The sequence below is a fragment of the Embiotoca jacksoni genome, unplaced genomic scaffold (genome assembly GCF_022577435.1).
Source record: "Embiotoca jacksoni isolate LCO1_2020_lvr unplaced genomic scaffold, fEmbJac1.0.p SCAF_3, whole genome shotgun sequence".
Lineage (NCBI taxonomy): Eukaryota > Metazoa > Chordata > Actinopteri > Embiotocidae > Embiotoca > Embiotoca jacksoni.
This window is the reverse complement of record NW_027185381.1, coordinates 22,478,210-22,501,665: the sequence shown is the minus strand read 5'-3', so window position 1 is coordinate 22,501,665 and position 23,456 is coordinate 22,478,210. Positions and strand designations below refer to the sequence as shown.

General features: G+C 41.7%; 4 protein-coding genes across 4 annotated transcripts in view; 3 read left to right on the top strand and 1 right to left on the bottom strand.

The window, feature by feature from the left end:
* The first annotated feature begins 105 nt into the window (after positions 1-105).
* On the top strand, positions 106-3,860 carry ndufa9a (NADH:ubiquinone oxidoreductase subunit A9a). The gene is made up of 11 exons (XM_069163595.1): positions 106-209; positions 586-759; positions 853-950; positions 1,034-1,125; positions 1,234-1,375; positions 1,500-1,602; positions 1,775-1,845; positions 2,255-2,331; positions 3,020-3,115; positions 3,392-3,458; positions 3,614-3,860. The coding sequence occupies exons 1-11, from the start codon at positions 155-157 to the stop codon at positions 3,782-3,784; spliced, it is 1,146 nt and encodes a 381-aa protein (XP_069019696.1). The 5' UTR covers positions 106-154; the 3' UTR covers positions 3,785-3,860.
* Positions 3,109-23,456, bottom strand: part of ada2a (adenosine deaminase 2a) — a 28,306-nt gene continuing 7,958 nt past the window's right edge. Inside the window, exon 10 of the mRNA XM_069163594.1 lies at positions 3,109-3,158. Within this exon, the coding sequence (XP_069019695.1) occupies positions 3,113-3,158 (46 nt within the window). The 3' untranslated portion in view covers positions 3,109-3,112. The remainder of the gene's footprint in view (positions 3,159-23,456) is intronic.
* Positions 7,963-13,593, top strand: LOC138205878 (probable polypeptide N-acetylgalactosaminyltransferase 8). Its single transcript, XM_069162226.1, has 11 exons — positions 7,963-7,972; positions 8,197-8,446; positions 8,624-8,790; positions 8,920-9,103; positions 9,278-9,475; positions 9,837-9,951; positions 10,059-10,244; positions 12,548-12,685; positions 12,935-13,030; positions 13,120-13,287; positions 13,459-13,593. The coding sequence occupies exons 1-11, from the start codon at positions 7,963-7,965 to the stop codon at positions 13,591-13,593; spliced, it is 1,647 nt and encodes a 548-aa protein (XP_069018327.1).
* On the top strand, positions 14,849-23,112 carry LOC138206141 (probable polypeptide N-acetylgalactosaminyltransferase 8). The gene is made up of 11 exons (XM_069162657.1): positions 14,849-15,046; positions 15,627-15,933; positions 16,156-16,322; positions 17,465-17,651; positions 18,621-18,818; positions 18,977-19,091; positions 20,099-20,284; positions 20,517-20,654; positions 20,775-20,867; positions 20,959-21,129; positions 21,662-23,112. Exons 1-11 carry the CDS (start codon positions 14,875-14,877, stop codon positions 21,779-21,781), a joined length of 1,854 nt encoding a protein of 617 aa, XP_069018758.1. The 5' UTR covers positions 14,849-14,874; the 3' UTR covers positions 21,782-23,112.

Here is a 23,456-nt window from a genome sequence, read left to right as displayed (position 1 = left end):
AGATTAAGTTTTATATTGTTGGCAAACGCGCATTTAAAAGTTGTTTATTTTCTTTTAATTGCGCGTGCGCCACACGGATCAGATCTGACGCTTTTGGCGAATATACCCGCGACGTAGTTTCTGGCCCGCGCGGGGTGCCGTAGTCGGGGGGAAGATGGCGACCGTAGCGCTGGTTAGCCGTCCTGCGAGTGTCCTTCCGAAGATTTCAAGTGAGTAACGTCACGACAGCTGCCCGGGAACACACGCGAATATACATCCCACCGGTTAATACAGCGTATCTTTATCCAAACGCCATCCCGACCCAGGCTCACGTTCAGACCGCGCACTCGGGTTTGAGTGACCTTGCTAAACAGGCTCGGCCGCTCACTTGGCTAATCGACTCGGATAATATATAAATAAATAAATAAAATAAAAAAAAAGATGAATAGCAGGCGATTCATTTCCCTTCGGATCAACTGATTAAGTAACGTTTGCGGCTCTAAATCTTTCTTCAAATAAAAACAAAAACAAACCCGGTGACCGGGTGCGTCATACCTCTCCTTGCTGACCAGCTGACGCCGATGTTCCTCCTCACCTGTCCGACAGGCAGCTGCTCCCGGGCTGCGTCGTCGGCTGCCTCCGTCTCCACGGTCCAGCAGAGGAAGGTGCACCATGCGGTCGTCCCCAAAGGGAAAGGAGGTCGCTCCTCGTCCAGTGGGATAGCCGCCACCGTGTTCGGTGCCACGGGTTTCCTGGGTCGTTATGTGGTCAACAGGCTGGGTGAGTTCAAGAAGGACACTTTATTTTTGATTTATTTTTGATTTATTTTTTTTTACGGCTTATTCGTCGTCACTGACTAATGATGATTTGCAGGTCGGATGGGCTCCCAGATCGTCATCCCTCACCGCTGCGATCAGTATGACATCATGTACTTCAGGCCCATGGGCGACCTCGGGCAAATCATATTTATGGTGAGGTTCGCGCGTTCGTCTTTCGGAAATGTTACGACGACCGTGAACCCGTGACGTTTTAACGTTTCTTATCGTGTTTCAAGGAGTGGGACGCCAGGAACAAAGACTCCATCGCCCGGGCGCTGGAGCACTCCAACGTCGTCATCAACCTGGTGGGCAGAGAGTGGGAGACGAGGTAGGCCTCGCCCGGTGGTCTGCTTGAAGCAGATTTGAAATTGCAAATTGACTCGGTGACGCAGCAATTTAAGTGTTTGTTTTTTTTTCCCCTTTTTGTTTCGTGAAGAAACTACCGCTTTGAGGACGTCTACGTGAACATCCCTCAGCAGATCGCCAAGGCGGCCAGAGAAGCCGGCATCACGAAGCTCGTCCACATGTCGCACCTCAACGCTGACATACGCAGCCCGTCCAAATACCTGAGGAACAAGGTGGTGGGACGCTTCTGTGCATCCGCGCGGCGTAGTGTATTTACACGGGAAGCGAGCGTCGGCTGTATAAAATAATAGCGTAATGTAATGCAATAAATAACCGTGTGTAAATCTTTCATCACAGGCTGTAGGAGAGAACGCGGTGAGAGATGAGTTTCCTGACGCGATCGTCATGAAGCCCTCGGAGATGTTTGGGAGGGAGGACAGATTCTTCAACCATTACGCAAGTAAGGAGGATGTTTTTGTGTCCGTCCGTGCGCTTCAGGTCATTTTCTTTTTGGTTTTGTCCCTTTCAAGTTTATCGTTTTGTGGTTCGATGGCGTGTTCGCTCGTTCTGCACATTTGTTCCACGGTGTTAAAATATCACGGTGTCAACGTGTGCCTCTACTCCTTTTACAGACATGCGCTGGTTTGGAAACGCTGTCCCTCTCATTTCCCTCGGGAAGAAGACGGTGAAGCAGCCCGTTCATGTACGTTTTTGAAAGGAAGCAGTTGAATATTTGATCTAATATGAAATCAAATATTTGATTTCCCATCTATTATGAACCGAAAATTCCAAAAACAATTGCTCGAATATGAATCAAAGTGCAGCCACGCAGTAATAACTGTGTGTCACATTGAGTCTTTTTTTTTTTTTTTACTACCAAACCACTGCTGCCTTTGCTCCAGAAACTGATGACTAAGCAGCTCCGTTGCTCTGATTCGTTGTCGGGAGCCCAACTGGAGGTTATGTTGGCAGTTTACATCGGAAGTGTTGCAATACTTCAATTATCAAATACCTGTTCTGATGCTGAATATATAGACACCGAAGACTGTCGACTTTGAAACAAACTCAAAAGAATACAATTAAACAAACCCTTTTGTCTTCCCCCCCCTCAGGTGGCGGATGTTGGCAAGGCCATTGTCAACGCTGTCAGAGACCCTGATGCTAATGGGAAGACGTATGCACTGGTTGGGTAGGTGGACAGCACATTTGCGAACGTCGATGCGTGATACCGTTTGAAAAATTCAGCAAATACTAATTACTAAATAAAGTAGCCTACACACAATTCAGAGATTAATAGCAAAGGTTGTGGCCGTCACGATAACTGTAATCTAATACTGAGCTAGATATTGTAGTCAAGGGAATAACAAAGTGCGCGTTGTCTTTGAAAAGTAAAGGACTGGAAAGCACAAAATGCACGATGAGGCCTCATGACGTTTTTAAACGGTGCGCTAAAAAGCACATCGGGATGGACATACAGTACATTACTCAAATATAGGAAGCATTCATTCATTCAAAACTACTTGGTATGAGAATAAAAAAAGAATCCTGTACATAGGAAAATGTAAATAAAAAAATCAAGCAGTGTCGTTTGCAAGCAGCGTTTGTGTGGAAAAGGTGTACAGAAAAAAAATAAAAAAAATCACAGCGTGACGACAGACTTTCATTTATTTTTTTTATTTTTTTTTTTTTTTTGCATACTTAAGTCAATTACGCTTTCTAGTTTGGAAACTATGAAATGGCCCCTGACATGGAAATCGTGAATGAAAAACTAAAGTATACATGTCCTGGCTTCGTGTCGCTTGGGAGCACAAATTTAAATGGTGGGGACTTTTCTTAATCATTTATTTATTTTTTTTTTCCTGTTTTCTCTCGTGTAGTCCCAACCGGTACCTGCTTCATGACCTGGTGGAGTACATCTACGCAGTGGCACACAGACCTTTTGTGCCCTACCCTCTGCCGCGCCCGCTCTATCAGTAAGCGCCTTCCACGTCTTCTTCATGTCTTCTTTGTAACTGCCTCGAGCGTTCAGCCACACCAAAGCCATGTTGCAAAAAAAAAACAGAGGAAATGCTTAAAAGATTGCTGCGTAGTTTCTCCAGCCGCATCTGCGCATGTGCTAATTAAACACATTACAACTTTAAATCTGTCTGCTGAGCCACGAGTAATCGAAAACTTTATTGGGGTAACCGTTAATACCGCTATCCACTCGTACGATGGCTGATGTGTCTTTTTTTTTTTTTCCCTTTCAGCCTGGCTGCCCAGTTTTTTGCAATGAACCCGTTTGAGCCCTGGACATCCCCAGACAAAGTGGACCGGGTAAGACAACAAAGAACTTGGTACAACTTGAGCCTTGAGGTTTTGAGAATCGTACCGTCAGTTGTCAGGTCATCTACCGCCAACACTGTAGCGAGATGCTTTTTCCAGTCCGTTAGAAAATGAGTCAATTACAATTCTGCGCTTTTGTTATCCAGTTCCACACAACAGACATGAAGTACCCAGGACTTCCTGGTCTGGAGGATCTCGGTATCACCGCTTCCAGCGTTGAGCAAAAGGCAATCGAGGTTCTGCGTCGCCACCGTCGGTTCCGTTACCTGGAAGCTGACTTGGATGAGACAAAGCCAGCCAAGACGGTCAACTATTAAACGAGCTGATGACAAATCTCCCTCAAATATTTGTCTTTAACTGTGTTCTGTACATAAATAAAGAATTATCCTCTGAGGGTGTGTTCGTTTTTTCTTGTTTGTTGCGTAATGTTGTCACGAACCGTGAAAGCAGCGACTTTTATCATTTCACAATACTAAACCTCGAGAAGATTTCAGTCGAGACAACAGCAAACGTCCTGTTGGGGCGATGTTACGGTCCAGGCCATCATAGACTTGATCAATTTAGAAGCACTTACCGATGAGGTGATACAATAAAAAAAAAGTATACACAATATACCCAGGATAATCAAAGTACACAAAACTAAGGAAAATAAAACCAATTAAAACTGCAATCAGTGATGTACGGGCCCTCGCACTCCCACGTGCCGCCTCCCCGACGTGCAGCGCGCGAGGGACCGCGTATACCCGCTTAAAGTTGCTATTTTTGTCTCGTTTCCTGTCTCCAGCAGGGGGCGCTGGCGAGCCGTTTGGCCACGCCAAGTCACAAAACACATCAGACGTATCGTCTCACCACGCCGGACGTATGTCACACGTTTCGTGAGGTTTCAAGCATCCCTTGACCTTAAACATCAACTTCCTGTGTCACGGCGAGACATCAAACTTTGCCGCATCGTCACGGCGACGCCCATTGACAAAGTCGAACGAATGTCTCAATATATCATCAACTACATGTTCAGGTTATTGTGGCCCGACTTTACATTCATGTGATCAACCAGCTCGACGTAGAATGTGAAAGTATGAAAAAAGTAATTTCCAGTGGCCAACAGGGGGCGCTATGACTATGAGTGAATATTACCCCACAGAGGTCTTCAGGGCGGGGCTGTTATCATACCTGTGACGTTTGGAGAAGGTCGGTCCATGTACATAACATTTAAAGCAACTCATAGTTTCATGGCGAGACGCTCAAAATGGCCGCCTCTTTACGGGCACACGCATCGACGAAAACAAATTATTTTAAGAAGATTTAATCCCAAACATGTTTTCTATCCGTAGAACCTAAATTCAAGTCGGTCGGACAAAATCCCTCGGAGGAGTTCGACAAAGTACAACGTGTCAGAATCGCCCAAAATGGTGACTAAATTCAAAATGGTGGACTTCCTGTCCAGTTGACGTAACGGTGCAATGTAACTTTTTTGTGCGTCTCGGTGCGATACACGTGTCCACCGGATTTGGTGAATTTAGGTAAATGTGGCCGCCGGGGCATCTCTCTAGGGGGCGCTGTCGAGCCGTTTGGCTGCGCCCAATCGCGACTCCACTGGAATACGAAATTCTTTCACCGGGAGACATATGTGCGTATCCACTTTCATGAGTTTTTGAATATGATAAAGCCTCCAAAAAGGAAAATCACTTTACGTAAGAAGAAGAACGTCTAACGTCCAAAGTCATATTTTGACCCCGACTAAAACCATTGTTTTCACATTGTTAATCGGTAGCATGCACAAGTCAAAAGCGGACCGGAAGCCCAGTAAATAAGTAAGCGTACTTTGAAACCTCCAGTATATTGATAACTCGATAGTGTCAAATAAATCCACTTCTCCGCCCTTCAGTCTGTAACGTACTTTTGTACGGAGGCATTATGGTTTCTCTTAAAAGCAATATACTGACAATGTGCCCTTGTCACATTCATTAACTTACTTCATTAAGACTTAATTTTAAGTCTTCTAGTTTAAAAGAGTCATTTAAGGCGCACGTAGGAAGAAATATTACCTTTAAGATAAGATGTGCTTTATCGGACTGCTTTATTGAGCTCTAAAGTCCCGTTCAAATAAAAGAAGTGTTGGAATGGTGCAGAGGACGAGTGCCACTTTACTGTGATCCTGTTGTGAGAAACCACGATGAAGGCGTTCTATATGCGAAGAGTTGGACTGTTTGGAGCCTTTTTAGTCTTAATGTACATCTTCATTTACACCATCACAAGCTGGAGAGCAGGGAGGTCTTTTCCAGGAGTCGCAGATCAAAGGGTTGTGTTAAGAAGACTGGACAGGATCGATGAGAAATTAACGAAACTGGGTGAGTAGCATTCCCCCCCCCCCCCCCCCCAAAAAAAAAAAAAAAAAAAAAGAACAGCCTAAGTTCTACGTTTTTTATCTACTTACAAATAATTTTGGAATGAAGTAAACCTATAAAGTATTTGGGGAACAAGTAACTGTATATCATGTAGCTAAAATAAATAAGGTACTTACTTTGTAACTGCATGCATATCAAATTGAACTGTACATATTTCATCTAGTATTTACTACCGTATAGCATGTCTATTGGTGAGTAGGGGTTTCATGAAAATCACACACTGGGTGATCTTACAGTATATAACGGAAGTACTGGAGCAGACGTTACTGTGTTACGTGTTAGTTTTTCCAGTTTTAATCCAATTTAGCATTTTTCCACTAAATGCCGACTCAGAACAGAACCTGAGCGTTCACCTTTTCTTATCTTTCAACACATTCACTCACATTGGATTTCTGTCCCTAATTGTTGGGGATTCGACCCCTGAGAGACCGGTGTAAAGATGAGTATTGACCACTACAGAGAACACAGACATCTGTTTGATCCACACGGTACTGTATTGTGTTTGGCATACAGTATTTTAACTTGGGAGACAGATTGAAAGGTGGAATGATTGACAGATGGATGGATTGACAGATGGATGGATTGACAGATGGATGTATTGACCGTTGGATGTATTGACAGATGGATGTATTGACAGATGGATGTATTGACAGATGGAATGATTGACAGATGGATGGATTGACAGATGGATGTATTGACCGTTGGATGTATTGACCGTTGGATGTATTGACAGATGGATGGATTGACAGATGGATGTATTGACAGATGGATGTATTGACCGTTGGATGTATTGACAGATGGATGTATTGACAGATGGATGTATTGACAGATGGAATGATTGACAGATGGATGTATTGACAGATGGATGGATTGACAGATGGATGGATTGACAGATGGATGTATTGACCGTTGGATGGATTGACAGATGGATGGATTGACAGATGGATGTATTGACAGATGGATGGATTGACAGATGGATGGATTGACAGATAGAGTTTCTGAAATAAATACAGAAAGCGAATTACAGAACCGAATTATCACCAACAGTTCACCTTAACTAAGCATTAATACACACATTCACAGGAATACCGGCTCGCCAGCCAGATGAGCCACTTAGCTCAGCGTTGGGCTATTATTTGAACGGCTAATTGCATAACAAACACTTACTAACACCAAATGCACTTAAGAGCGTAAGTACAGCTATAAACGGAACCGTTTTACCACATGAATCCAAAGTTACAGTACTATGGCTTACATCATCAATGACTCGATCCGACTATACTGTCGGTCCTGCGTAGCATATGCGATTAGCGCAACCGGAAGCGGAAACAGTTCGCGGCGTCAAAATAAAGTTTCGAGATAAGCGCGTCGTAACCGTGTTGTCTCTGTCCGTGAAGAATTCGCAACACTAATTATTGATCATCTCGAAAGAAATGAACATCCTTTGGTCAAACCATTGACCACGTGTTGATTCTTCACTCAAGTAAAATAAATTGTACTGCAATATAAACAAAATCCACGGCCAGTCCTTCATTCAAGACATACTCAAATGTATGCAGTGTTATCAGTACCAAAAGTAAAGCCAAGCACTTTTTATATATATGTATATATGTAAAATATATATACATATATATAAAAAGAATGGTTCTCGTTCACAAACTATCACAAAAGTCATTTGGTTCATTTGGACATCCAGATCGTTTCAAATGAGTTACACCTGTGTGAGCGCGAGCGCAGGCAAAGTACAAAAGAGCAACACACCGGGCAATTCAAAATCAACGCAAAGTAGCAAACAAGAGTTTTAGTAGCTGGGCGGACTGAGGTGAGGACCGACAGCAATTGTGAAGTTTATGAGCATATGAAGATAAGAAGAAAAGGACAGAGACGAGAGGAAAGTAACACAAAAGGGAGAGGAGAGCAGACACAGGGAAACCGGGGGGGGGGGGGGGGGGGGGGGGGGGGGGGGGGAGCCCTCGAGAAATACCTCACAGAACTAGTACTATCAAAAACGTGTCTTTCACCATCTGCGGCGGGATCTTGTCATAAATAACTGTATTGATTCTCATGTACGTACTGGGAATTCTATAGGCATGGTCGCAGGTTGGAGACACAGACGTTTCTGTTTTTGGGCGGAGCTCAGATATAATGGGAGTCGACTGTGAGATTTGTTGGCAGAATGCAACGCTGCGGGACTAGTTACGCGGATAACATTTGGCCAGAAACGGAAGAATAATAACAAGAAGTGTGACGAATAGTAATAGTGTGCCTTCATTGGCACACTAATAACACTCCTTATCGTTTTCATTTTCCAACCTCCACAAAAGCAAAGCTGATAGAGGTGTCCGGTCAAAAGAACCCCACCAAGGAGCTTTTTTCAAAAGTGAACAAAGAAAAACCAAAGACCGCGGTGCCAAAATTGTACCCAAACTCGTTCCTGTTTACCAAGTGGGGCGATGGCCTGTCAGAAGAGGAGCAGAAGGAGGCCGAAGGTCTTTTCCAGATTTATGGATACAACGCCTTTCTGAGTAACCGGCTACCGCTCGACAGGAAGCTTCAAGACACGAGAGATAACAGGTACATTTTGTTCAGGAGATCTCTTCAAATTTGGGGATAGAGCGATTTGCACCCGATATCAAAGACTCTATTACTCTTAGTAAACCACAAGCGAGAGAAACGCAAAAAATGGATTAAAATAGTGAGACGCTTGAGAGCTTGCTGAAACGTAACCAAATACTGTCTCGAACCGTTTAGATGTCTGGCGAAGAATTATTCCAAAGACCTGCCGACCGTCAGCGTGGTACTGATCTACGTCAACGAGGCTCTTTCTGTCATTCAGAGGGCGATACGAAGTATCATCACACACACTCCGACGCACCTGCTGAAGGAAATCATACTGGTGGATGACTATAGCACCTACAGTAAGTTTAACGGCCTCACTACCCCCGTTTTAAATGGCGTAGAGATTGTGTCGTCTTTTAGATCATTTATGCAGTCGTAGTCTTCTGTAACCATTTAATTGTAGACCTGGCTGTGGACTACATTTTCAGATGACCTTGGAAAACCACTGCAAGACCACGTGGATGAGATTCACATAGAGAGACCCGGACTCATAAAGAAAGTGTGGCATAAGCAACAGATGGGCTTGTCACAGTCCCGGATCTCAGGTTGGGAGCATGCGACAGCTGATGTTGTGGTCATTTTAGATGCCCATGTTGAAGCCACAGTGGGATGGTGAGTTAAGGTTTCAAATTTAGGGGTTACATTGCGGGGAAAAAAACAACTATAAATTTACTCCTGGGGCTTTACTGTCTTACATTTCTGTAAACATCCTCTACAAATATTGTTGAAAAATGATTTATTTCACTCCCTGTTGAGGTTATGATTATGTTTCTGTTTTCTCTGCAGGGCCGAACCTTTGCTGGCCAGGATCAAAGCCGACAGGACTGTGGTGGTGTCCCCTGTGTTTGATAAGGTCCACTACGATGACCTACACATGGAAAGATACCTCCCGTTTTCTCATGGCTTTGACTGGCAGTTGTGGTGCACGTACGAGTCCTTTAGCGCCGAGTGGTTGAAGATGGAGGACGAATCGCAGCCTGGGAAGTACGCGGAATATTTGTTGTTTTTAAAAGTTCTCCTCGCCTTTATACAGAGAACATCCAGATTTCTTAAGGGAGGTTTATTGGTGTGCCGAGTGGGAAACTACGTAAAACGAACCCGAGTTGAATCGTATTGAACCAAGACGGTGCCTGTCCACAATCTTATTTCGCACTTGATGATACAGGTTGTAAATCAGTGTGCATGTTATTTATTAGACCATAACCTCTTTAAGATTTGTTTGTGTGACAAAACAGCTACATGTCGAGAAAGAAAAACTAGAACGCCTGAAGTAGCAAGCTCATTTTTAGGCAGTACAAACGGTGGCAGAATGCTTGCAGCACTGTGATGTTGTTTTTTTACACAGGAGTCCCTCCATAATGGGAATCTTTGCAGCAGACAGAGGTTTTCTTGGAGAAATCGGCGGGCTCGACGGTGGAATGACAGTTTACGGAGGAGAAAACGTTGAACTCGGGATTCGCGTCAGTAGCCGCAGTTATTGATTGCAAGAATATTATGCGGTGAGGCATTGAAATCATCTAAATTTGGAAGAATTACGTAAACACGAATCTGTGTCTTGACGGTTCAGGTGTGGCTTTGTGGGGGAAGTGTCGAGGTTGTGCCGTGCTCCAGGATAGCTCACATCGAGAGGACGCATAAACCCTACGCACCTGATCTCAGCAGTGCCATGAGGAGAAATGCTTTGAGGGTTGCGGATATTTGGATGGATGAATACAAGGAAAATGTACTTGTCGCCTGGAACACTCCCCTGAAGGTTGGTGCTACGACGTATATTCTCGAGTTTATTTTTAGTGTAGTTCAACATTTTATACCTAAATTACAGTTAGAAAATAGGTGAAAGCCTGAGTCCACATTCTTAATACGCTGCACCGTCACATCCATCTGCAGGGATATGTTGTGAAATGACTCACTAACTAGTTGTATTAGAAATGTCCAGCTTGTTGAGTCGCAACTCATCTGACTGACACTGCTTTTCAGGTCTGCTACCGATCTGGAAGTTTGGGGTTTCATACATTTTCTTTCTCTTCACACATCACAACCGCAATCAAGCATAAGCCCAGGAGGGTCACACTTGTCTAGCTGCTACTTGCGTTCATGAGACAAGTGGGAAGTGGGAAAGTTCTTGCACGCCTGTCAAACTAGGAATATCCTAATAGGAAAGTGGGAGATTTTTGAGAGCTTGGAGAAGTTGGTTTGATGTCACGCGACATGGCAGTATTTGTGGTGAAAGATCGACGTACCCATTCAGAAAGTAAAGTAAATAAATTAAAACTGCAAGCAGTGATGTACGGGCCCTCGCACTCCGGTGCGGCGCCTCCCCGAAGCCACCTCTCCCCGAAGCCGTCTCCCCGACGTGCAGCGCGCGAGGGACCGCGTATACCCGCTTAAAGTTGCTATTTTTGTCTCGTTTCCTGTCTCCAACAGGGGGCGCTGGCGAGCCGTTTGGCCACGCCCACTCACAAAACACATTTCAGATGTATCGTCTCACCACGCCGGACGTATGTCACACGTTTCGTGAGGTTTCAAGCATCCTTTGACCTCAAACATCAACTTCCTGTGTCACGGCGAGACATCAAACTTTGCCGCATTGTCACGGCGACACCCATTGACAAAGTCGAACGAATGTCTCAATATATCATCAACTATATGTTTAGGTTATTGTGACCCGACTTTAGGTTCATGGGATCAACCAGCTCGACGTAGAACGTGAAAGTATGAAAAGTGTCATTTCCAGTGGCCAACAGGGGGCGCTATGACTACGAGCGAATATTACCCCACAGAGGTCTTCAGGGCGGGGCTGTTATCATACCTGTGATGTTTGGAGAAGGTCGGTCCATGTACATAAGATTTAAAGCAACTCGTAGTTTCATGGCGAGACGCTCAAAATGGCCGCCTCTCACGGGCCCACGCATCGATGAAAACGAATTATTTATACAACTTTTAATCCCAAACATGTTTTCTATCCGTAGAACCTAAATTCAAGCCAGTCGGACAAAATCCCTCGGAGGAGTTCGACAAAGTACAACGTGTCAGAATCGCCCAAAATGGCGACTAAATTCAAAATGGTGGACTTCCTGTCCAGTTGACGTAACGGTGCAATGTAACTTTTTTGTGCGTCTCGGTGCGATACACGTGTCCACCGGATTTGGTGAATTTAGGTAAATGTGGCCGCCGGGGCATCTCTCTAGGGGGCGCTGTCGAGCCGTTTGGCTGCGCCCAATCGCGACTCCACTGGAATACGAAATTCTTTCACCGGGAGACACATGCGTATCCACTTTCATGAGTTTTTGAATATGATAAAGATTCCAAAAAGGCAAATCACTTTATGTAAGAAGAAGAACGACGAACTACCAAGAACATTTTTACAAAATGTTACGATTTTTATGACGCTCGGTGCTCGGGCCCTAAATAGACTTGCTTAGCGTAGCCAAGCTGGTTTGCCAGTTTGTAAACGCTCTCAACTGGAAAGTGAGACGTTTCCTAACAGGAACACTCCTAATTCCCAGCAGCCCGAATGTGCGATTTCACCATACCTGCCATTCCCTCCTTCCCACAATTTATTGTATCTGATGGCTGACTGTTTTTTCCCATAAATTTGCCCCAACAGTCAAAGGCTATCTTATATGAATCAGTCTACACTATACTGTCCTCGTATACATTACAATTTGGCACAGTTTAAATCAAACAGTAACCATTTTTTTACTGTGAAGAAAAAAAAAAAAAAAAATCTAAGTTTCCACTATAACTTTTGACACTCGACAATAATCCACCTGTCTGCTGTCCATTCTTGTGCTCATTCATCGCCTAATAACTTCACCGAAACGCACAACTTCAGGCAGTTCAATGTTGTAAACAAAAAGGCTTTTCAAAAGTGACTGATATCAGATAAAATCAAGTCAGCGAGCGAAAGTAAAAATCACCCATTTTTATCACGAGTTAAGAGTCCACCTTTATCTGCATATATTTTTTCTTTTCTTTTATAAATATGAGTATTATTGTATAAAAAAAATGTAACCAACATTTATATTTGCTAATTTTCATTATGACGTCACACAGGATCATGGAATCGACATTGGCGACGTTTCTGAGAGGAAGAAGCTCAGAGAGAAGCTGCAATGTAAACCTTTCCAGTGGTACCTGGACAACGTGTATTCAAGTCTGGAAACATGGGGTAACCTCTTGGGATACGGTGCGGTAAGGAGCATTTTTAGTCATGAACTTACGTAATGAGCCTGAAATATTAAACGCTTTAAAGTCAAGACAATAAAGCTGGTGTTAAAAGTGTAAAGCTATGTTTAATGTAAAATGCACTGTGCCAACAACCTGAAAATCCAGCCATGCTTGAGTTGTGATTGAGCACTCTTTTTTTTTGAATATGCAACTCGCCATGAATATTCCCACACGACCGAACTCAAACCAAATAAATAACCTCCGACGCTACAGCTGCAGAACACCTTTTTAAAAAGCTACTGTGTGGACCAGGGAGCTGTTCCAGGAAACATCCCCGTCTTATACGAGTGCCACAATCTACAATCACAGGTAATCCAGAAGGAAAAAAAAAAAATACTGATATTGAAATGATAATAAATCATAATATCTCTAGATTCTAACTTATTATTTTCACACAGAATTGCTACTACAACACGGACGGGGAAATCATCATTGGGGGGATTAAATCTCATAAATACAACAACAACCACTGCCTGGTTGACCCGGGCTCTGGAAGCACTCCCACTCTGCAGGACTGTCAGGTGGGAAAGCTGAACCATCTCCACATGCACTGGGACTTCAAACAAGTAAGACCTCAGTTTTAACCAGAAGTGGTAGTTTTCTGTTCAGAGTGTCTTACCGCTGACGGCCAGTAGTAGGCGTGAAAGTCGTGAAATGTCCTCATGAATATTCAGATTATACAGATATTTTTAGAAGCATCCTCTCATCGTTTGTGTCTCTTGGTCAAACCTTTGCAGGGCCAAGCAATCATGAACAAAGGAACGAACAGATGTCTTGAGGTCGCTCAGGGAGAGAACTCTTTCTATGAGCTCATCATCCAGAAGTGTAGCAGACAGAACTGGACGCTTGAGCATGTCATCAGAAGTTTTTAGTTCAGTTCTTAGAATGACTTTTTAATGTATCAAAGTTGGACAATGTCAAACTAGATCTTTTGTAAAAGAAATTGTTTTAATGATTAATAAAAAAAATCTAAACTTCTAAGCTTTGTGTGCTCCGTGTGATTTCTTTGACTATCTTTAAAAAATACTCCAACTAACTCCGGTTCTGTACAATTCAGTGACACACTTCGGAGGAAGGAGAGCTAAAGAGGGGTTTACATTTTTTTATTTTTTTTCATACCGAAAGACGTGTAAATGGCCACAACAGATTCTAAAAAGTCCACGCTCAATCACATAATGGCAGACGGTATATAAACCCTTGCAGACTCTGCACAGGATTAACTGGAGACAGATAATCGAGGAATATTTGCCCTCTCAAAAGTGCCAAATCCCAAAACACGTTGACGCTCACATTTAATATAATGATCCAGCCGTGCTGGAAGTGTGATGCCCGAATAAAACTCTAACCATTTGGACCATCAGTGACCTCCACAACTCCACGTCACTATGCACAATTTCTGTCCTTAATCACAAAGCTCGGCTACAAAACTAATAATGATTAATACAACATATTTTCTTTGAAAGACATTTTCTTATATTTGTCATTGCAGGAGAAACAAGGGTGTACTCTGATTGGATGATTTATACGTTTTTATTTTTCAAAAATTTATTTTGTAAAACAACTGTGCTAGTTTTGAGAATTAGAGACACACCGAAATGAAACGCGCGTGTTTGCAAAGAGGAAATGTACATCAGGACAGTGGTGCATTTTTAAAACCCTTCATACAATCAACAAAATGTACGTGTAAAATGTTGACTTAGGGAGAAAGCTAGAAGCCACCGACCATTGTTTTACTTTTGTACAGCCTCACTGACAGTAGATGCAGACTGAGGTATGGGAGGTGTGTCCCTTCATACTGGCGACTCCCTTTTCATGTAAATTAGCAAAGCTTTACCCTCAAAATTCTCTAGATTGGTCGCTATGTGAGTTTTAGATGAAAAAGGGGTCCAAGTCGTTAAATAGTACTGTACAGGTGACGACATGACGTCAGCCTACAGACCGCCAAATATGGGCAGCGGAAGAACGGAGTCGCCTCGGTTCAGCTCAATTTAAAAACATGATGGCAATAAACACGAATGAAAGTGCCACCGTGCTGCTTGCAATGTGGAAGTTTTCTTGTCGGACCAGTCTGTTTTGGAAGCTCGAGTTTTTTTTCCCGTCTCCAGGGAACAGTTAGTCAGTCAGTCAGTCAGTCAGTCAGGTGTGTCATCAGGATGAGAGCAGTGCGGACGAAGTGGCCAGCCTTCCTTCTGGGGGGAATCGGGCTCGTCTTCATGGGGATGTTTCTGAAGCGTGATTATGATCTGAGAGTGGGGTCTGACCAAAACCCGGTCTCACAGTACGTGAGGAATATTTCTGGCCTGGAGGCAAGAATCGGCCATCTCCGTGAGTAGTCGGTGATTAATATTTCTCCTCAGTCAGACTTTTTTTTTTTTTTTCATCGGATTTTTGGGGAAATGGTAGTAAAGTAGGTCAAAATCTAATTGAATTTACAGGGACAGCGTTGGAGAGGTAAAGTGGAAGGATGAAATGTCATTAGTGTAGAAAAATCTAAAGGTTTTGTCTTAATGGCTCCCGGATGTGATTTTATAACATTAGATAAATGGCTTATATGTGAATTTTTCTTTAAGTTTGTGTAATGTCTCAATTTCTCGACATTTATTTTTACTATTTTGTATAATTAAGTGTTTTATGCGTGTTTGGATGTTTTAATCCTTTTTACATCTTTGTCTGGTACCCCTCTCTGTATCAGTAACAGTTTGCAGGACATAAATATCAAGGAAAGTGTTTTATTTTATTTAGAAAACTGGAAAACTGCCAGTATAGTAACCTGTTTTAATTGCATGTTTATTTTTGTTAATTTATTTTTCTTATAGTATTATATTATATTTTGTACAAAAAGTGATCATGTCTGTGGCTCATGTTTCTCTGTCCTTGTCATTCTCCATCTCTTACATTTGTATAGAAAAAGTATTCAGAGCTTTTGAGCAAAAGCAGGACACCATGCAGAAAATGCTTAACGAGGACAAACAGAGAAACGCTGCAGGAGACCAACTGGCAGCAGTCCAAGCCGCAAAGATCAAGCCTCCAGAGGAAGAGAAAAAGTCCAGCAAACTGTTCCCCGAATCTGCGCTGTTCAATGAATGGGGAGAGGATCTGTCTGAGGACGACCAAAGAAAGGCACAGGATCAGTTTGAGAAGTATGGCTACAACGTTTTTCTCAGCGATCGCCTTCCTCTAGACCGAGCTCTTCCAGATACAAGAGAACAAAGGTACCACTGTTCACGAGTATGAACCTGTTAGTCCACATTATGCAAATACACAAAAAAAACATTAAACTTGATCCCTGCTAATCCACACACAGATTGATTGCTGATATATTTATTCTCGCTGTTGTTTGTCTGGAGATGAAGCAATTGCAATTAATAAATCATTTTGACTTTCTTATGTAAAAGTCAGTGGTCTTAATGGCACGTCTTTCTTTTTCTGAATAGGTGTTTGAAAAAGAGTTATCCAAAGGACCTGCCAAGTGTCGGGGTGGTGCTGATCTATCTGAACGAAGCCCTGTCCATCATTAAAAGAGCCCTGCGGAGCATCATCGACCGCACCCCTAAAACCCTGCTGAAGGAGATTATAATGGTGGATGACAACAGCTCTAATGGTTTGTTGGTTGTTGGTTGTAAAGCTGATTACTGAGAGGCAGGAGGGGCTGATAAAACATGCCTTTTTGTTGTGTGGTTGACTCTCACGTTCACACATCCGGCATTTGTTCAAATTTCTAGTGTATATACTGTGCATTTTTATATTTAATATTTTTACTCTGTTGTTTTATTGCTTCCCTGTACCTATAATGCTGCTGTGGTGAACTAATTTCCCCTTGTAGGATTAATAAAGTAACTAGAACTGTAAATAAGTCATTGCAGCCACAATAGAATGACATTTTGAAGAAAACTATTGCTGTTAATTATACGTTTCATGCTGTGTAAATATAATCTGCGTTAGATGCTTAGTGCAGCTCTAATCATGCTATAAGAACTGTAAATAGTCTGTGGTCAGATTTTGACCATTCGGTTTACAATCGGACGCTCTATTAATAATAACTTATTTTGGTTTAGATTTTTTTTTTTTTAAAGTTTGACTCTAAACCACTTCCCTCCTGCAGGTGCCTGTACTGGGATCAGGATCAGGCCTCATCCGTTCTAAAAAAAATTAAATAAAATCACAACTATGTTTTGTAGGTTGCCAAGCACAGTTTATTCACTTAAGAGGCCATCTGGTGATATCACGAATAAAATTGATGTTGCATTTATTTGTGCGTCATTTCGGTTGCATTAGAGTTTGTGCATTTGCAGTTGAGAACAGGTTCAATAATATCAGTGTTTACTGATATATTGTTATATTACATTATTTACTCTCTAAATTAGTTTTGTGAATTTTTTTTGCAGGAATATTTCAAATGTCACTCTGGCGTAGTGATGAGGATAACGAACCATTGCTTTATAAAATCCTCCCCAGTGTCTCCTATCCACAGAGCTCTAGATTGTTCATTTTGGCCCAACGTTTTATAAACAGTTTCTAAATTTGGGGATATTTTATCAGGGTTAATATACTAAATGATGGGTTTCAATAGTTATTTTTCCCACCCACTTTAATAATTGGGTGAATAAAACAGAAACAGCTTTCAGTGTAATGCAATACGTGCATCAACTTCAGGGCCATTGAACTTGCATACTGTAGTTTGTCTATATCTGTCAAGCCTGTTCTCCCCTAACGTCAAAATATAATATTCTCTTTCCACTTCAGAGGACCTGAAGGGGGACCTTGACGTGTACGTGAAGTCACTTGAGCAACAGAACCCAAGTCTCCGCTTCGTAAGAGTGAAGCACAGTAAGCAGCGAGGACTCGCTTACGCCAGAGTGTCTGGGTGGAAGGCTGCTACCGCTGACGTGGTGGCCATCCTGGACGCACACATTGAAGTCCATGAGATGTGGTAGGAATGTGGCAAAAAATACACTCCTATTGGTTCAAATTATAGTTCCTCTAAGTGTAAGATTTGAACATTATATTGTTGCAGCGATGCGAACATGTCTTCCCGAACAAGTTTAGGCTTTTTCTGATATTAGAGCAACCCGACAGCCAGGCAGGGTGGACGAACCTTTACTGCATGTCATTCCTCTGCCCCAAGCCCCCATATTTCCGGTCTGTCACTAACAATCCTATATAAGAAAAGGAAAAATAGAGAAAACAACTAATCTCATATTGAGAAGTGTTTAAAAGTGTATAGCTTACTACCGACGCTACATCTCCACAGTTATTAAACTTTACATCGGGAATCATCCACAACTCTAGCAAGTACAAAATACCAGCCATTTTTAGCGTGCCTCAAACATGGCTGTTAAACCAGGATAGTTTTGTGGAAGTCAGGATCTTTCTTTCAGGAACACCATTACTACACTTATGCCCATACACACATTTGCAACTCCTCAGTAAGTCCCAGTTCAACCAGTCTGACCTGCCAGCCAGTTAGCAGGTTCTCTGAGCTAATAAAAAGCTTGTGTAGGGGTCCTTTGTGGTCAGACAATGGTGGTAATGAGGCTGCCCCTTAGACTGGCACTCCTTTCTAAAGAAAATATAAAATACAAATGATGTGGCTAGCTCATTTTGCAAATGTACATGAACAAAGAAACTCTTGTGTATTTTGCATGTTTTACATCTCTGCATCAGTACTGAAAATGTTTTTAGTCTGATGCTTCCGTCATCTTTCAAATACTGGACCGATGCTAACTTGTGTAAAAATGAAAGTAAATGCCCAGGACATTAAAAACAGGCTTGCCTTTGCAACCACTGAGATAATAAATGATTGACCAGCACCGATTCATAACATAAAGCATTACTTGCAACAAAGCTTTATTATAAGGAAATGACACGTGAACTTAGTCTCCTCTTTTCCCTCAAACAGGGTTGAACCCTTGCTGACCCAGATCAAAGCTGACCGAACAGTGGTGGTTTCCCCTGTGTTTGACAAAGTCAACTTTGATGATCTCAAGGTTATCCCTTACTCTCCAGCAGCACACGCCTTCAACTGGGCTTTGTGGTGCATGTATGAGGGGTTTTGGCCCGAGTATTACAAAACTAACGACAACTCGTTGCCTGGGAAGTAAGTTCAAGTGAAATCAGTCAGGCTTATTCCAATTCTTACAAATATAACCTTATGTTATTATTGACTGTATTTTTGATCTAACAGCTTTACTTTTATGATAATACTGATGTACTCTATTCAGTTAGTTAAAAGCCAATTCTCTTCTCTCGCTTCAGGAGTCCATCTGTCATGGGGATCCTGGTTGCTGATAGGAAGTTTCTGGGAGAAATTGGAGTCCTGGATGAAGGGATGGAAGTGTACGGTGGAGAAAACGTTGAGCTGGGAATCCGTGTGAGTAAACCTCGAAATTATAACACCAAATCCTACAACTGATGACTCGGCACCAGGGCAAGTTGGAGCAAGAGGAAGTAGAGATCTAGATTTGGTCAGAATTACAGCATCACTTTGTACAAAGAACAGAGCTGTTTACCTCAGTTGTTGAGACAGAGGGGTAAAGGGACTGTTGCTGTCATACATCTTTAGAGTTGTAAAGTATCATTAACAACTGTGCAGTGTTTGCCGTCTAATAAGCCTTTAAACCCATGCGTTAAGCAAATTGACCGAGCTGGATTGGGTGGCATCTTATTTTAGGTACCCTAATCAACAAGTCACCTGAAACAAATGTAAACAACCAAAACATGACACATCTCTTAGCAACGTGGTAACATCCATAGCAGAGGTGCATAACTAGTAACAATGTAAAGTAGGTCCGTCACATTTTGTGTTAAATAACTTGAGAGAAATGAGTGAAAACCCCGCTTGAGTTAAGGTAATCAGCAGCTCTACTCACAAGCCAGCCTGTTCGAAACATTTCAAACAACATAATGCCAATGTCTGCTCAATTCAGTCCGAGTCAGACTCAGATGTTGATTTTCGCAAATGGAAGTTTTAGAATTTTGAAATGTCTACAAGGTCCAAAACACAATTGTGAGGAAAGTGAAAATGCTGGATCTGACATGTCAGTCAAACCTTTTAATGCTGAGGAACCTTATGTTGTTGAAATGTAACTTTTCTGACATGATCGCATGGTTAATTCAGTGGAATTTAATTTGAAAATAGTGACAAAAATCTGTTGGTATCTGCAGTGGGAAGTGGTACTTGGGAAATTTAGATATTTCTGGATTAGAAGATTCCACTCTCATGTCTGTCTGGTAAATGTGTTAGCTGAGGCCCAAATGTAACAAATCCACTTACGAAGGCCTTTCCCTTGAACAGTCAATCTGTGGCGACTGATCCAAGACTCGTTTTATTGAGTCGTACAACGATAAAGTTGTGCTTTTTTTTTTTTGCTCATGTAGGTGTGGACGTGTGGCGGCAGTATCGAAGTAGTTCCATGCTCCAAGATCGCACACATTGAGAGGAGCCACAAGCCCTACATGCCGGACCTGAGTCCTGCCATGAAGAGAAATGCCCTGAGAGTCGCTGAAATCTGGATGGATGAATACAAGCACAACGTCAACTTGGCTTGGAATTTGCCATTTGAGGTAACTCAAAATGGAGTCCAGACATGTGCAAACAGCAAAAGATGCCCTCTTCAAAAGGATGCTACGTGCATTTACACACATGATGCAGGGTGAACATTTAAGAGTTCATTATTATGTCAAAACTTTATCCGTAGATATTTAGCTTTGGGTGTACTTGGTGTTAACATTTAAACCGAGGGGAAAACTCATCCTCAGTGACGAACAAATTGAGCCATAATCTTTACTTCTGCAGAATCATGGAATTGACATTGGAGATATCTCTGAGAGGAAGAAACTGAGAGAGAAGTTGAACTGTAAACCTTTCAAATGGTACCTGGAAAATGTGTATCCTAAGTTGGATCCCTGGGATGACATTCTTGGCTATGGAGGAGTGAGTTTACTTCTATCTATCTGTCTATCATTCAGTATGTGTGGTCGAGGGAGTATTGCAGGACACGTCAATTATTTTCAAGACATGCGTCTCTCATAATGTTTGTTCCCCTACTGACAGCTGAAGAATCTTGATGCCAACTTGTGCATAGACCAAGGTCCAATACCCGGTCACACACCCATTGCCTACAATTGCTTCTATTATGCACCTCAAGTAAGTGAAGCAGCTATGTGGTTGTCAATAGATTATGGCTTATTTAAGTGGTCAATCTGCATTCTGACTTGTCTCTGTCCCTTTTTTTTAGCTTGCGTATTATCGTGGAACTGGCAAGCTCTACGTTGGCGGCATCAAGTCCCACAAGTACAACGACAACCGGTGTGTAACTGATGTTGGCAAAAATGAAACAACACCTGGCCTGCACGACTGCAAAGATGCTTTGCAGAAAGGAATGGGGATTTACTGGAACTTCACTCAGGTACTAGAAGATAAACTAGTATTAAAACAGATGTAATCATGAAAGGTGGGACGACACGAATATGAACAACAAAAAAGGGTTTTGGGGGGGCGGGGGTTGGATGACTCATATATGAAGGTGGACCAATACGTTCTGAGACTGCTCCTGTTACACGCGAACGGTGCGCAGCGGCATCATCACATGCAGCAAAGAGATGCTGTAACCTTCCTAAGTACTGTAAATTTCATCCCTTAAAAAAAAAAAAAAAAAAAGCACCTCAGCTGTACATGCGTTTGTGAGCAGCGGTGCCGGCAGGTCTGCGTTTGTTTTTTTTTCAACTAACCTGTAAACTTGAGTAAAAAGCGCACATCAAAGTTTACGAGAAATGAATGGGGAACAGAAAGAAGTAGCAAATAACCTAATTGTGCACGTCACAGTGCTGCACATCGTTTGCGAGCAGCAGGAGCGGTTTCAGAATTTATTCATTTTATTAATCCACCCTTAATCTTAAATATTGGAACCTTATTGACAATATTTGATTCTCTTTTTTCAGGGCAAACAGCTGAGGAACAGACAGACAAAGAGATGCCTGGAAATTAAACAAGGCAACCTTCTAATACAAGAATGCTCTGGCCAAAGATGGGAAATCCAAAACATAATCAAAGCCTTTTAAAATGTGTGATCAATAAGATCTCTGATCATAGGTCAATGGATTATAACACCGAGCGAGTAAATGTAAAAGAAACCATGTAACTGCCATAATAATTTGAATTAAATAGAAAATTGAGTAGCTGATTTTGTAATTCTAATAAGTTTGACGTTAAGGTCGCAAATAATTTTTCCCCTACTAGTTATAAATTTGCCAATTTTTTTTTTTATTAACTGTTTAGTCGTTTTTGTTTTTTTTAATTAAGGAGTTTGTTATCAGACCAGTTACTTTAGATAATCTTGTTTCAAAACAAAGCCTGCTGGGTGTTACCATCAGAAAAAGCACAGTGAATCCTTTTACCTCTTTTTTCATCTCTTCAATTACTGAAACCTTTGTGTGTCCCAGCACACACAAAATCTAATGCAAAATCTATATTTTTAAAAGCTGGGACGGGGCCAAAGTTTGGGTTTAAGCTTTGGCTTGTTTTACTGTTTACATGAAGTTTAGGCTAAACTGAATTTTAGCCTTGGCTTGGGTGGGCATAAAAATTCTATTACACATAGATACGTTTACTGACATTTAATGCCAGTACTTTTAGGTGCAGTTGTAAGAGGTGACAAATTTTAATTGAAAGTTTAACTTCTGTAACAATTAACCAGCGATTATAAATGCTGCATTGATGTAAATTTTACGCACAGCAAAGTTTGGCGCCGTTGGGAGAATTTAAGTTAAAAAAAAATATTTACGCTAATAGAAAAGTAAATGAAGTAAAGACCAATGAAAGTATCAAATTAGTAGTTTGAAAAAAATGATGAAAGCATTAAAAGAGGAAACATCAGTGAGGAGTAAAGTGTTTGTTGGATTAAGAGTCATGCAGATCTGGAGTACAAAGACTCCTCCGTGGATGAAATTGTTTCCAAAATGTTTAAATCTACTGTTGTTTGGTTTTGTTGAATCATTGTTGATTGCTGACATACGTTTAAACTTTTCAACACTAATGTTTAAAATTGTTTTTTTCGGCTTACCTTTGTGATCATGAGAACTTTTTAAAGGGCCACCTTATTTAAAAAGACAGGTGGACTAAGATTTATGTGTATTCTTTGTATTTAATTATTTTCTGGGTACAAAGCTTCTTGGTATTTCTCACAGCTTTGAACCACTGATCAATGAAAAAAATGGCCATGTGATTTCTGGGACAAGAAGTCATATGGTTGGACACTTAAAAGTTGTTTTTTTATTTTCAGTACTACTCAGCGGAGGTGTTTGTGTTCTGATACAGAGCTCTATTTATGGATTTATTGTCTATTTTCAAAAGAGTTTCAAAAACTACATTTTGTGTGCGTGTGTGTGTGTGATTTGGAAATAAAAAGGATTTATAAAAGTGATTGATGTTTGAAATCTTTAAAAAAAAAAAAAAAAAAAAACTTCTACAAAAGGTCCCAACCAGCATAAAATTGGTGGTAATAATTATTGATTTGCAGGAGAATGGACAGAATGTGTTACTCTTAATTCCATTAAAAAATAAAAATAAAAAAAAAGCCTGAATGGCTTTGTGACGGACAGCTTTTTAGTTGGTGTCGAAGTGGCATCTCACAAAACTGTCTGCATGCTCCAAAAAAAATTGAACATAGCACCGAGGCAGGTCTAAAAAAAAAATAAATAAATAAATAAAAATAAAAAATGAGCCAGTCCGAGAATG

Excerpts from the sequence above, each read along its gene's own strand:
- ndufa9a (XM_069163595.1), top strand. The coding sequence starts at position 155 with ATGGCGACCGTAGCGCTGGTTAGCCGTCCTGCGAGTGTCCTTCCGAAG. Across the intron at positions 210-585 it reads TGTCCTTCCGAAGATTTCAA|GCAGCTGCTCCCGGGCTGCG; the intron begins GTGAGTAACGTC and ends CCTGTCCGACAG. Across the intron at positions 2,332-3,019 it reads AAGACGTATGCACTGGTTGG|TCCCAACCGGTACCTGCTTC; the intron begins GTAGGTGGACAG and ends TCTCTCGTGTAG.
- LOC138205878 (XM_069162226.1), top strand. Across the intron at positions 9,476-9,836 it reads GACGAATCGCAGCCTGGGAA|GAGTCCCTCCATAATGGGAA; the intron begins GTACGCGGAATA and ends TTTTTTACACAG. Across the intron at positions 12,686-12,934 it reads ACCTCTTGGGATACGGTGCG|CTGCAGAACACCTTTTTAAA; the intron begins GTAAGGAGCATT and ends CCGACGCTACAG.
- LOC138206141 (XM_069162657.1), top strand. The coding sequence starts at position 14,875 with ATGAGAGCAGTGCGGACGAAGTGGCCAGCCTTCCTTCTGGGGGGAATC. Across the intron at positions 15,047-15,626 it reads GGCAAGAATCGGCCATCTCC|AAAAAGTATTCAGAGCTTTT; the intron begins GTGAGTAGTCGG and ends ACATTTGTATAG. Across the intron at positions 20,285-20,516 it reads CTTGGAATTTGCCATTTGAG|AATCATGGAATTGACATTGG; the intron begins GTAACTCAAAAT and ends TTACTTCTGCAG.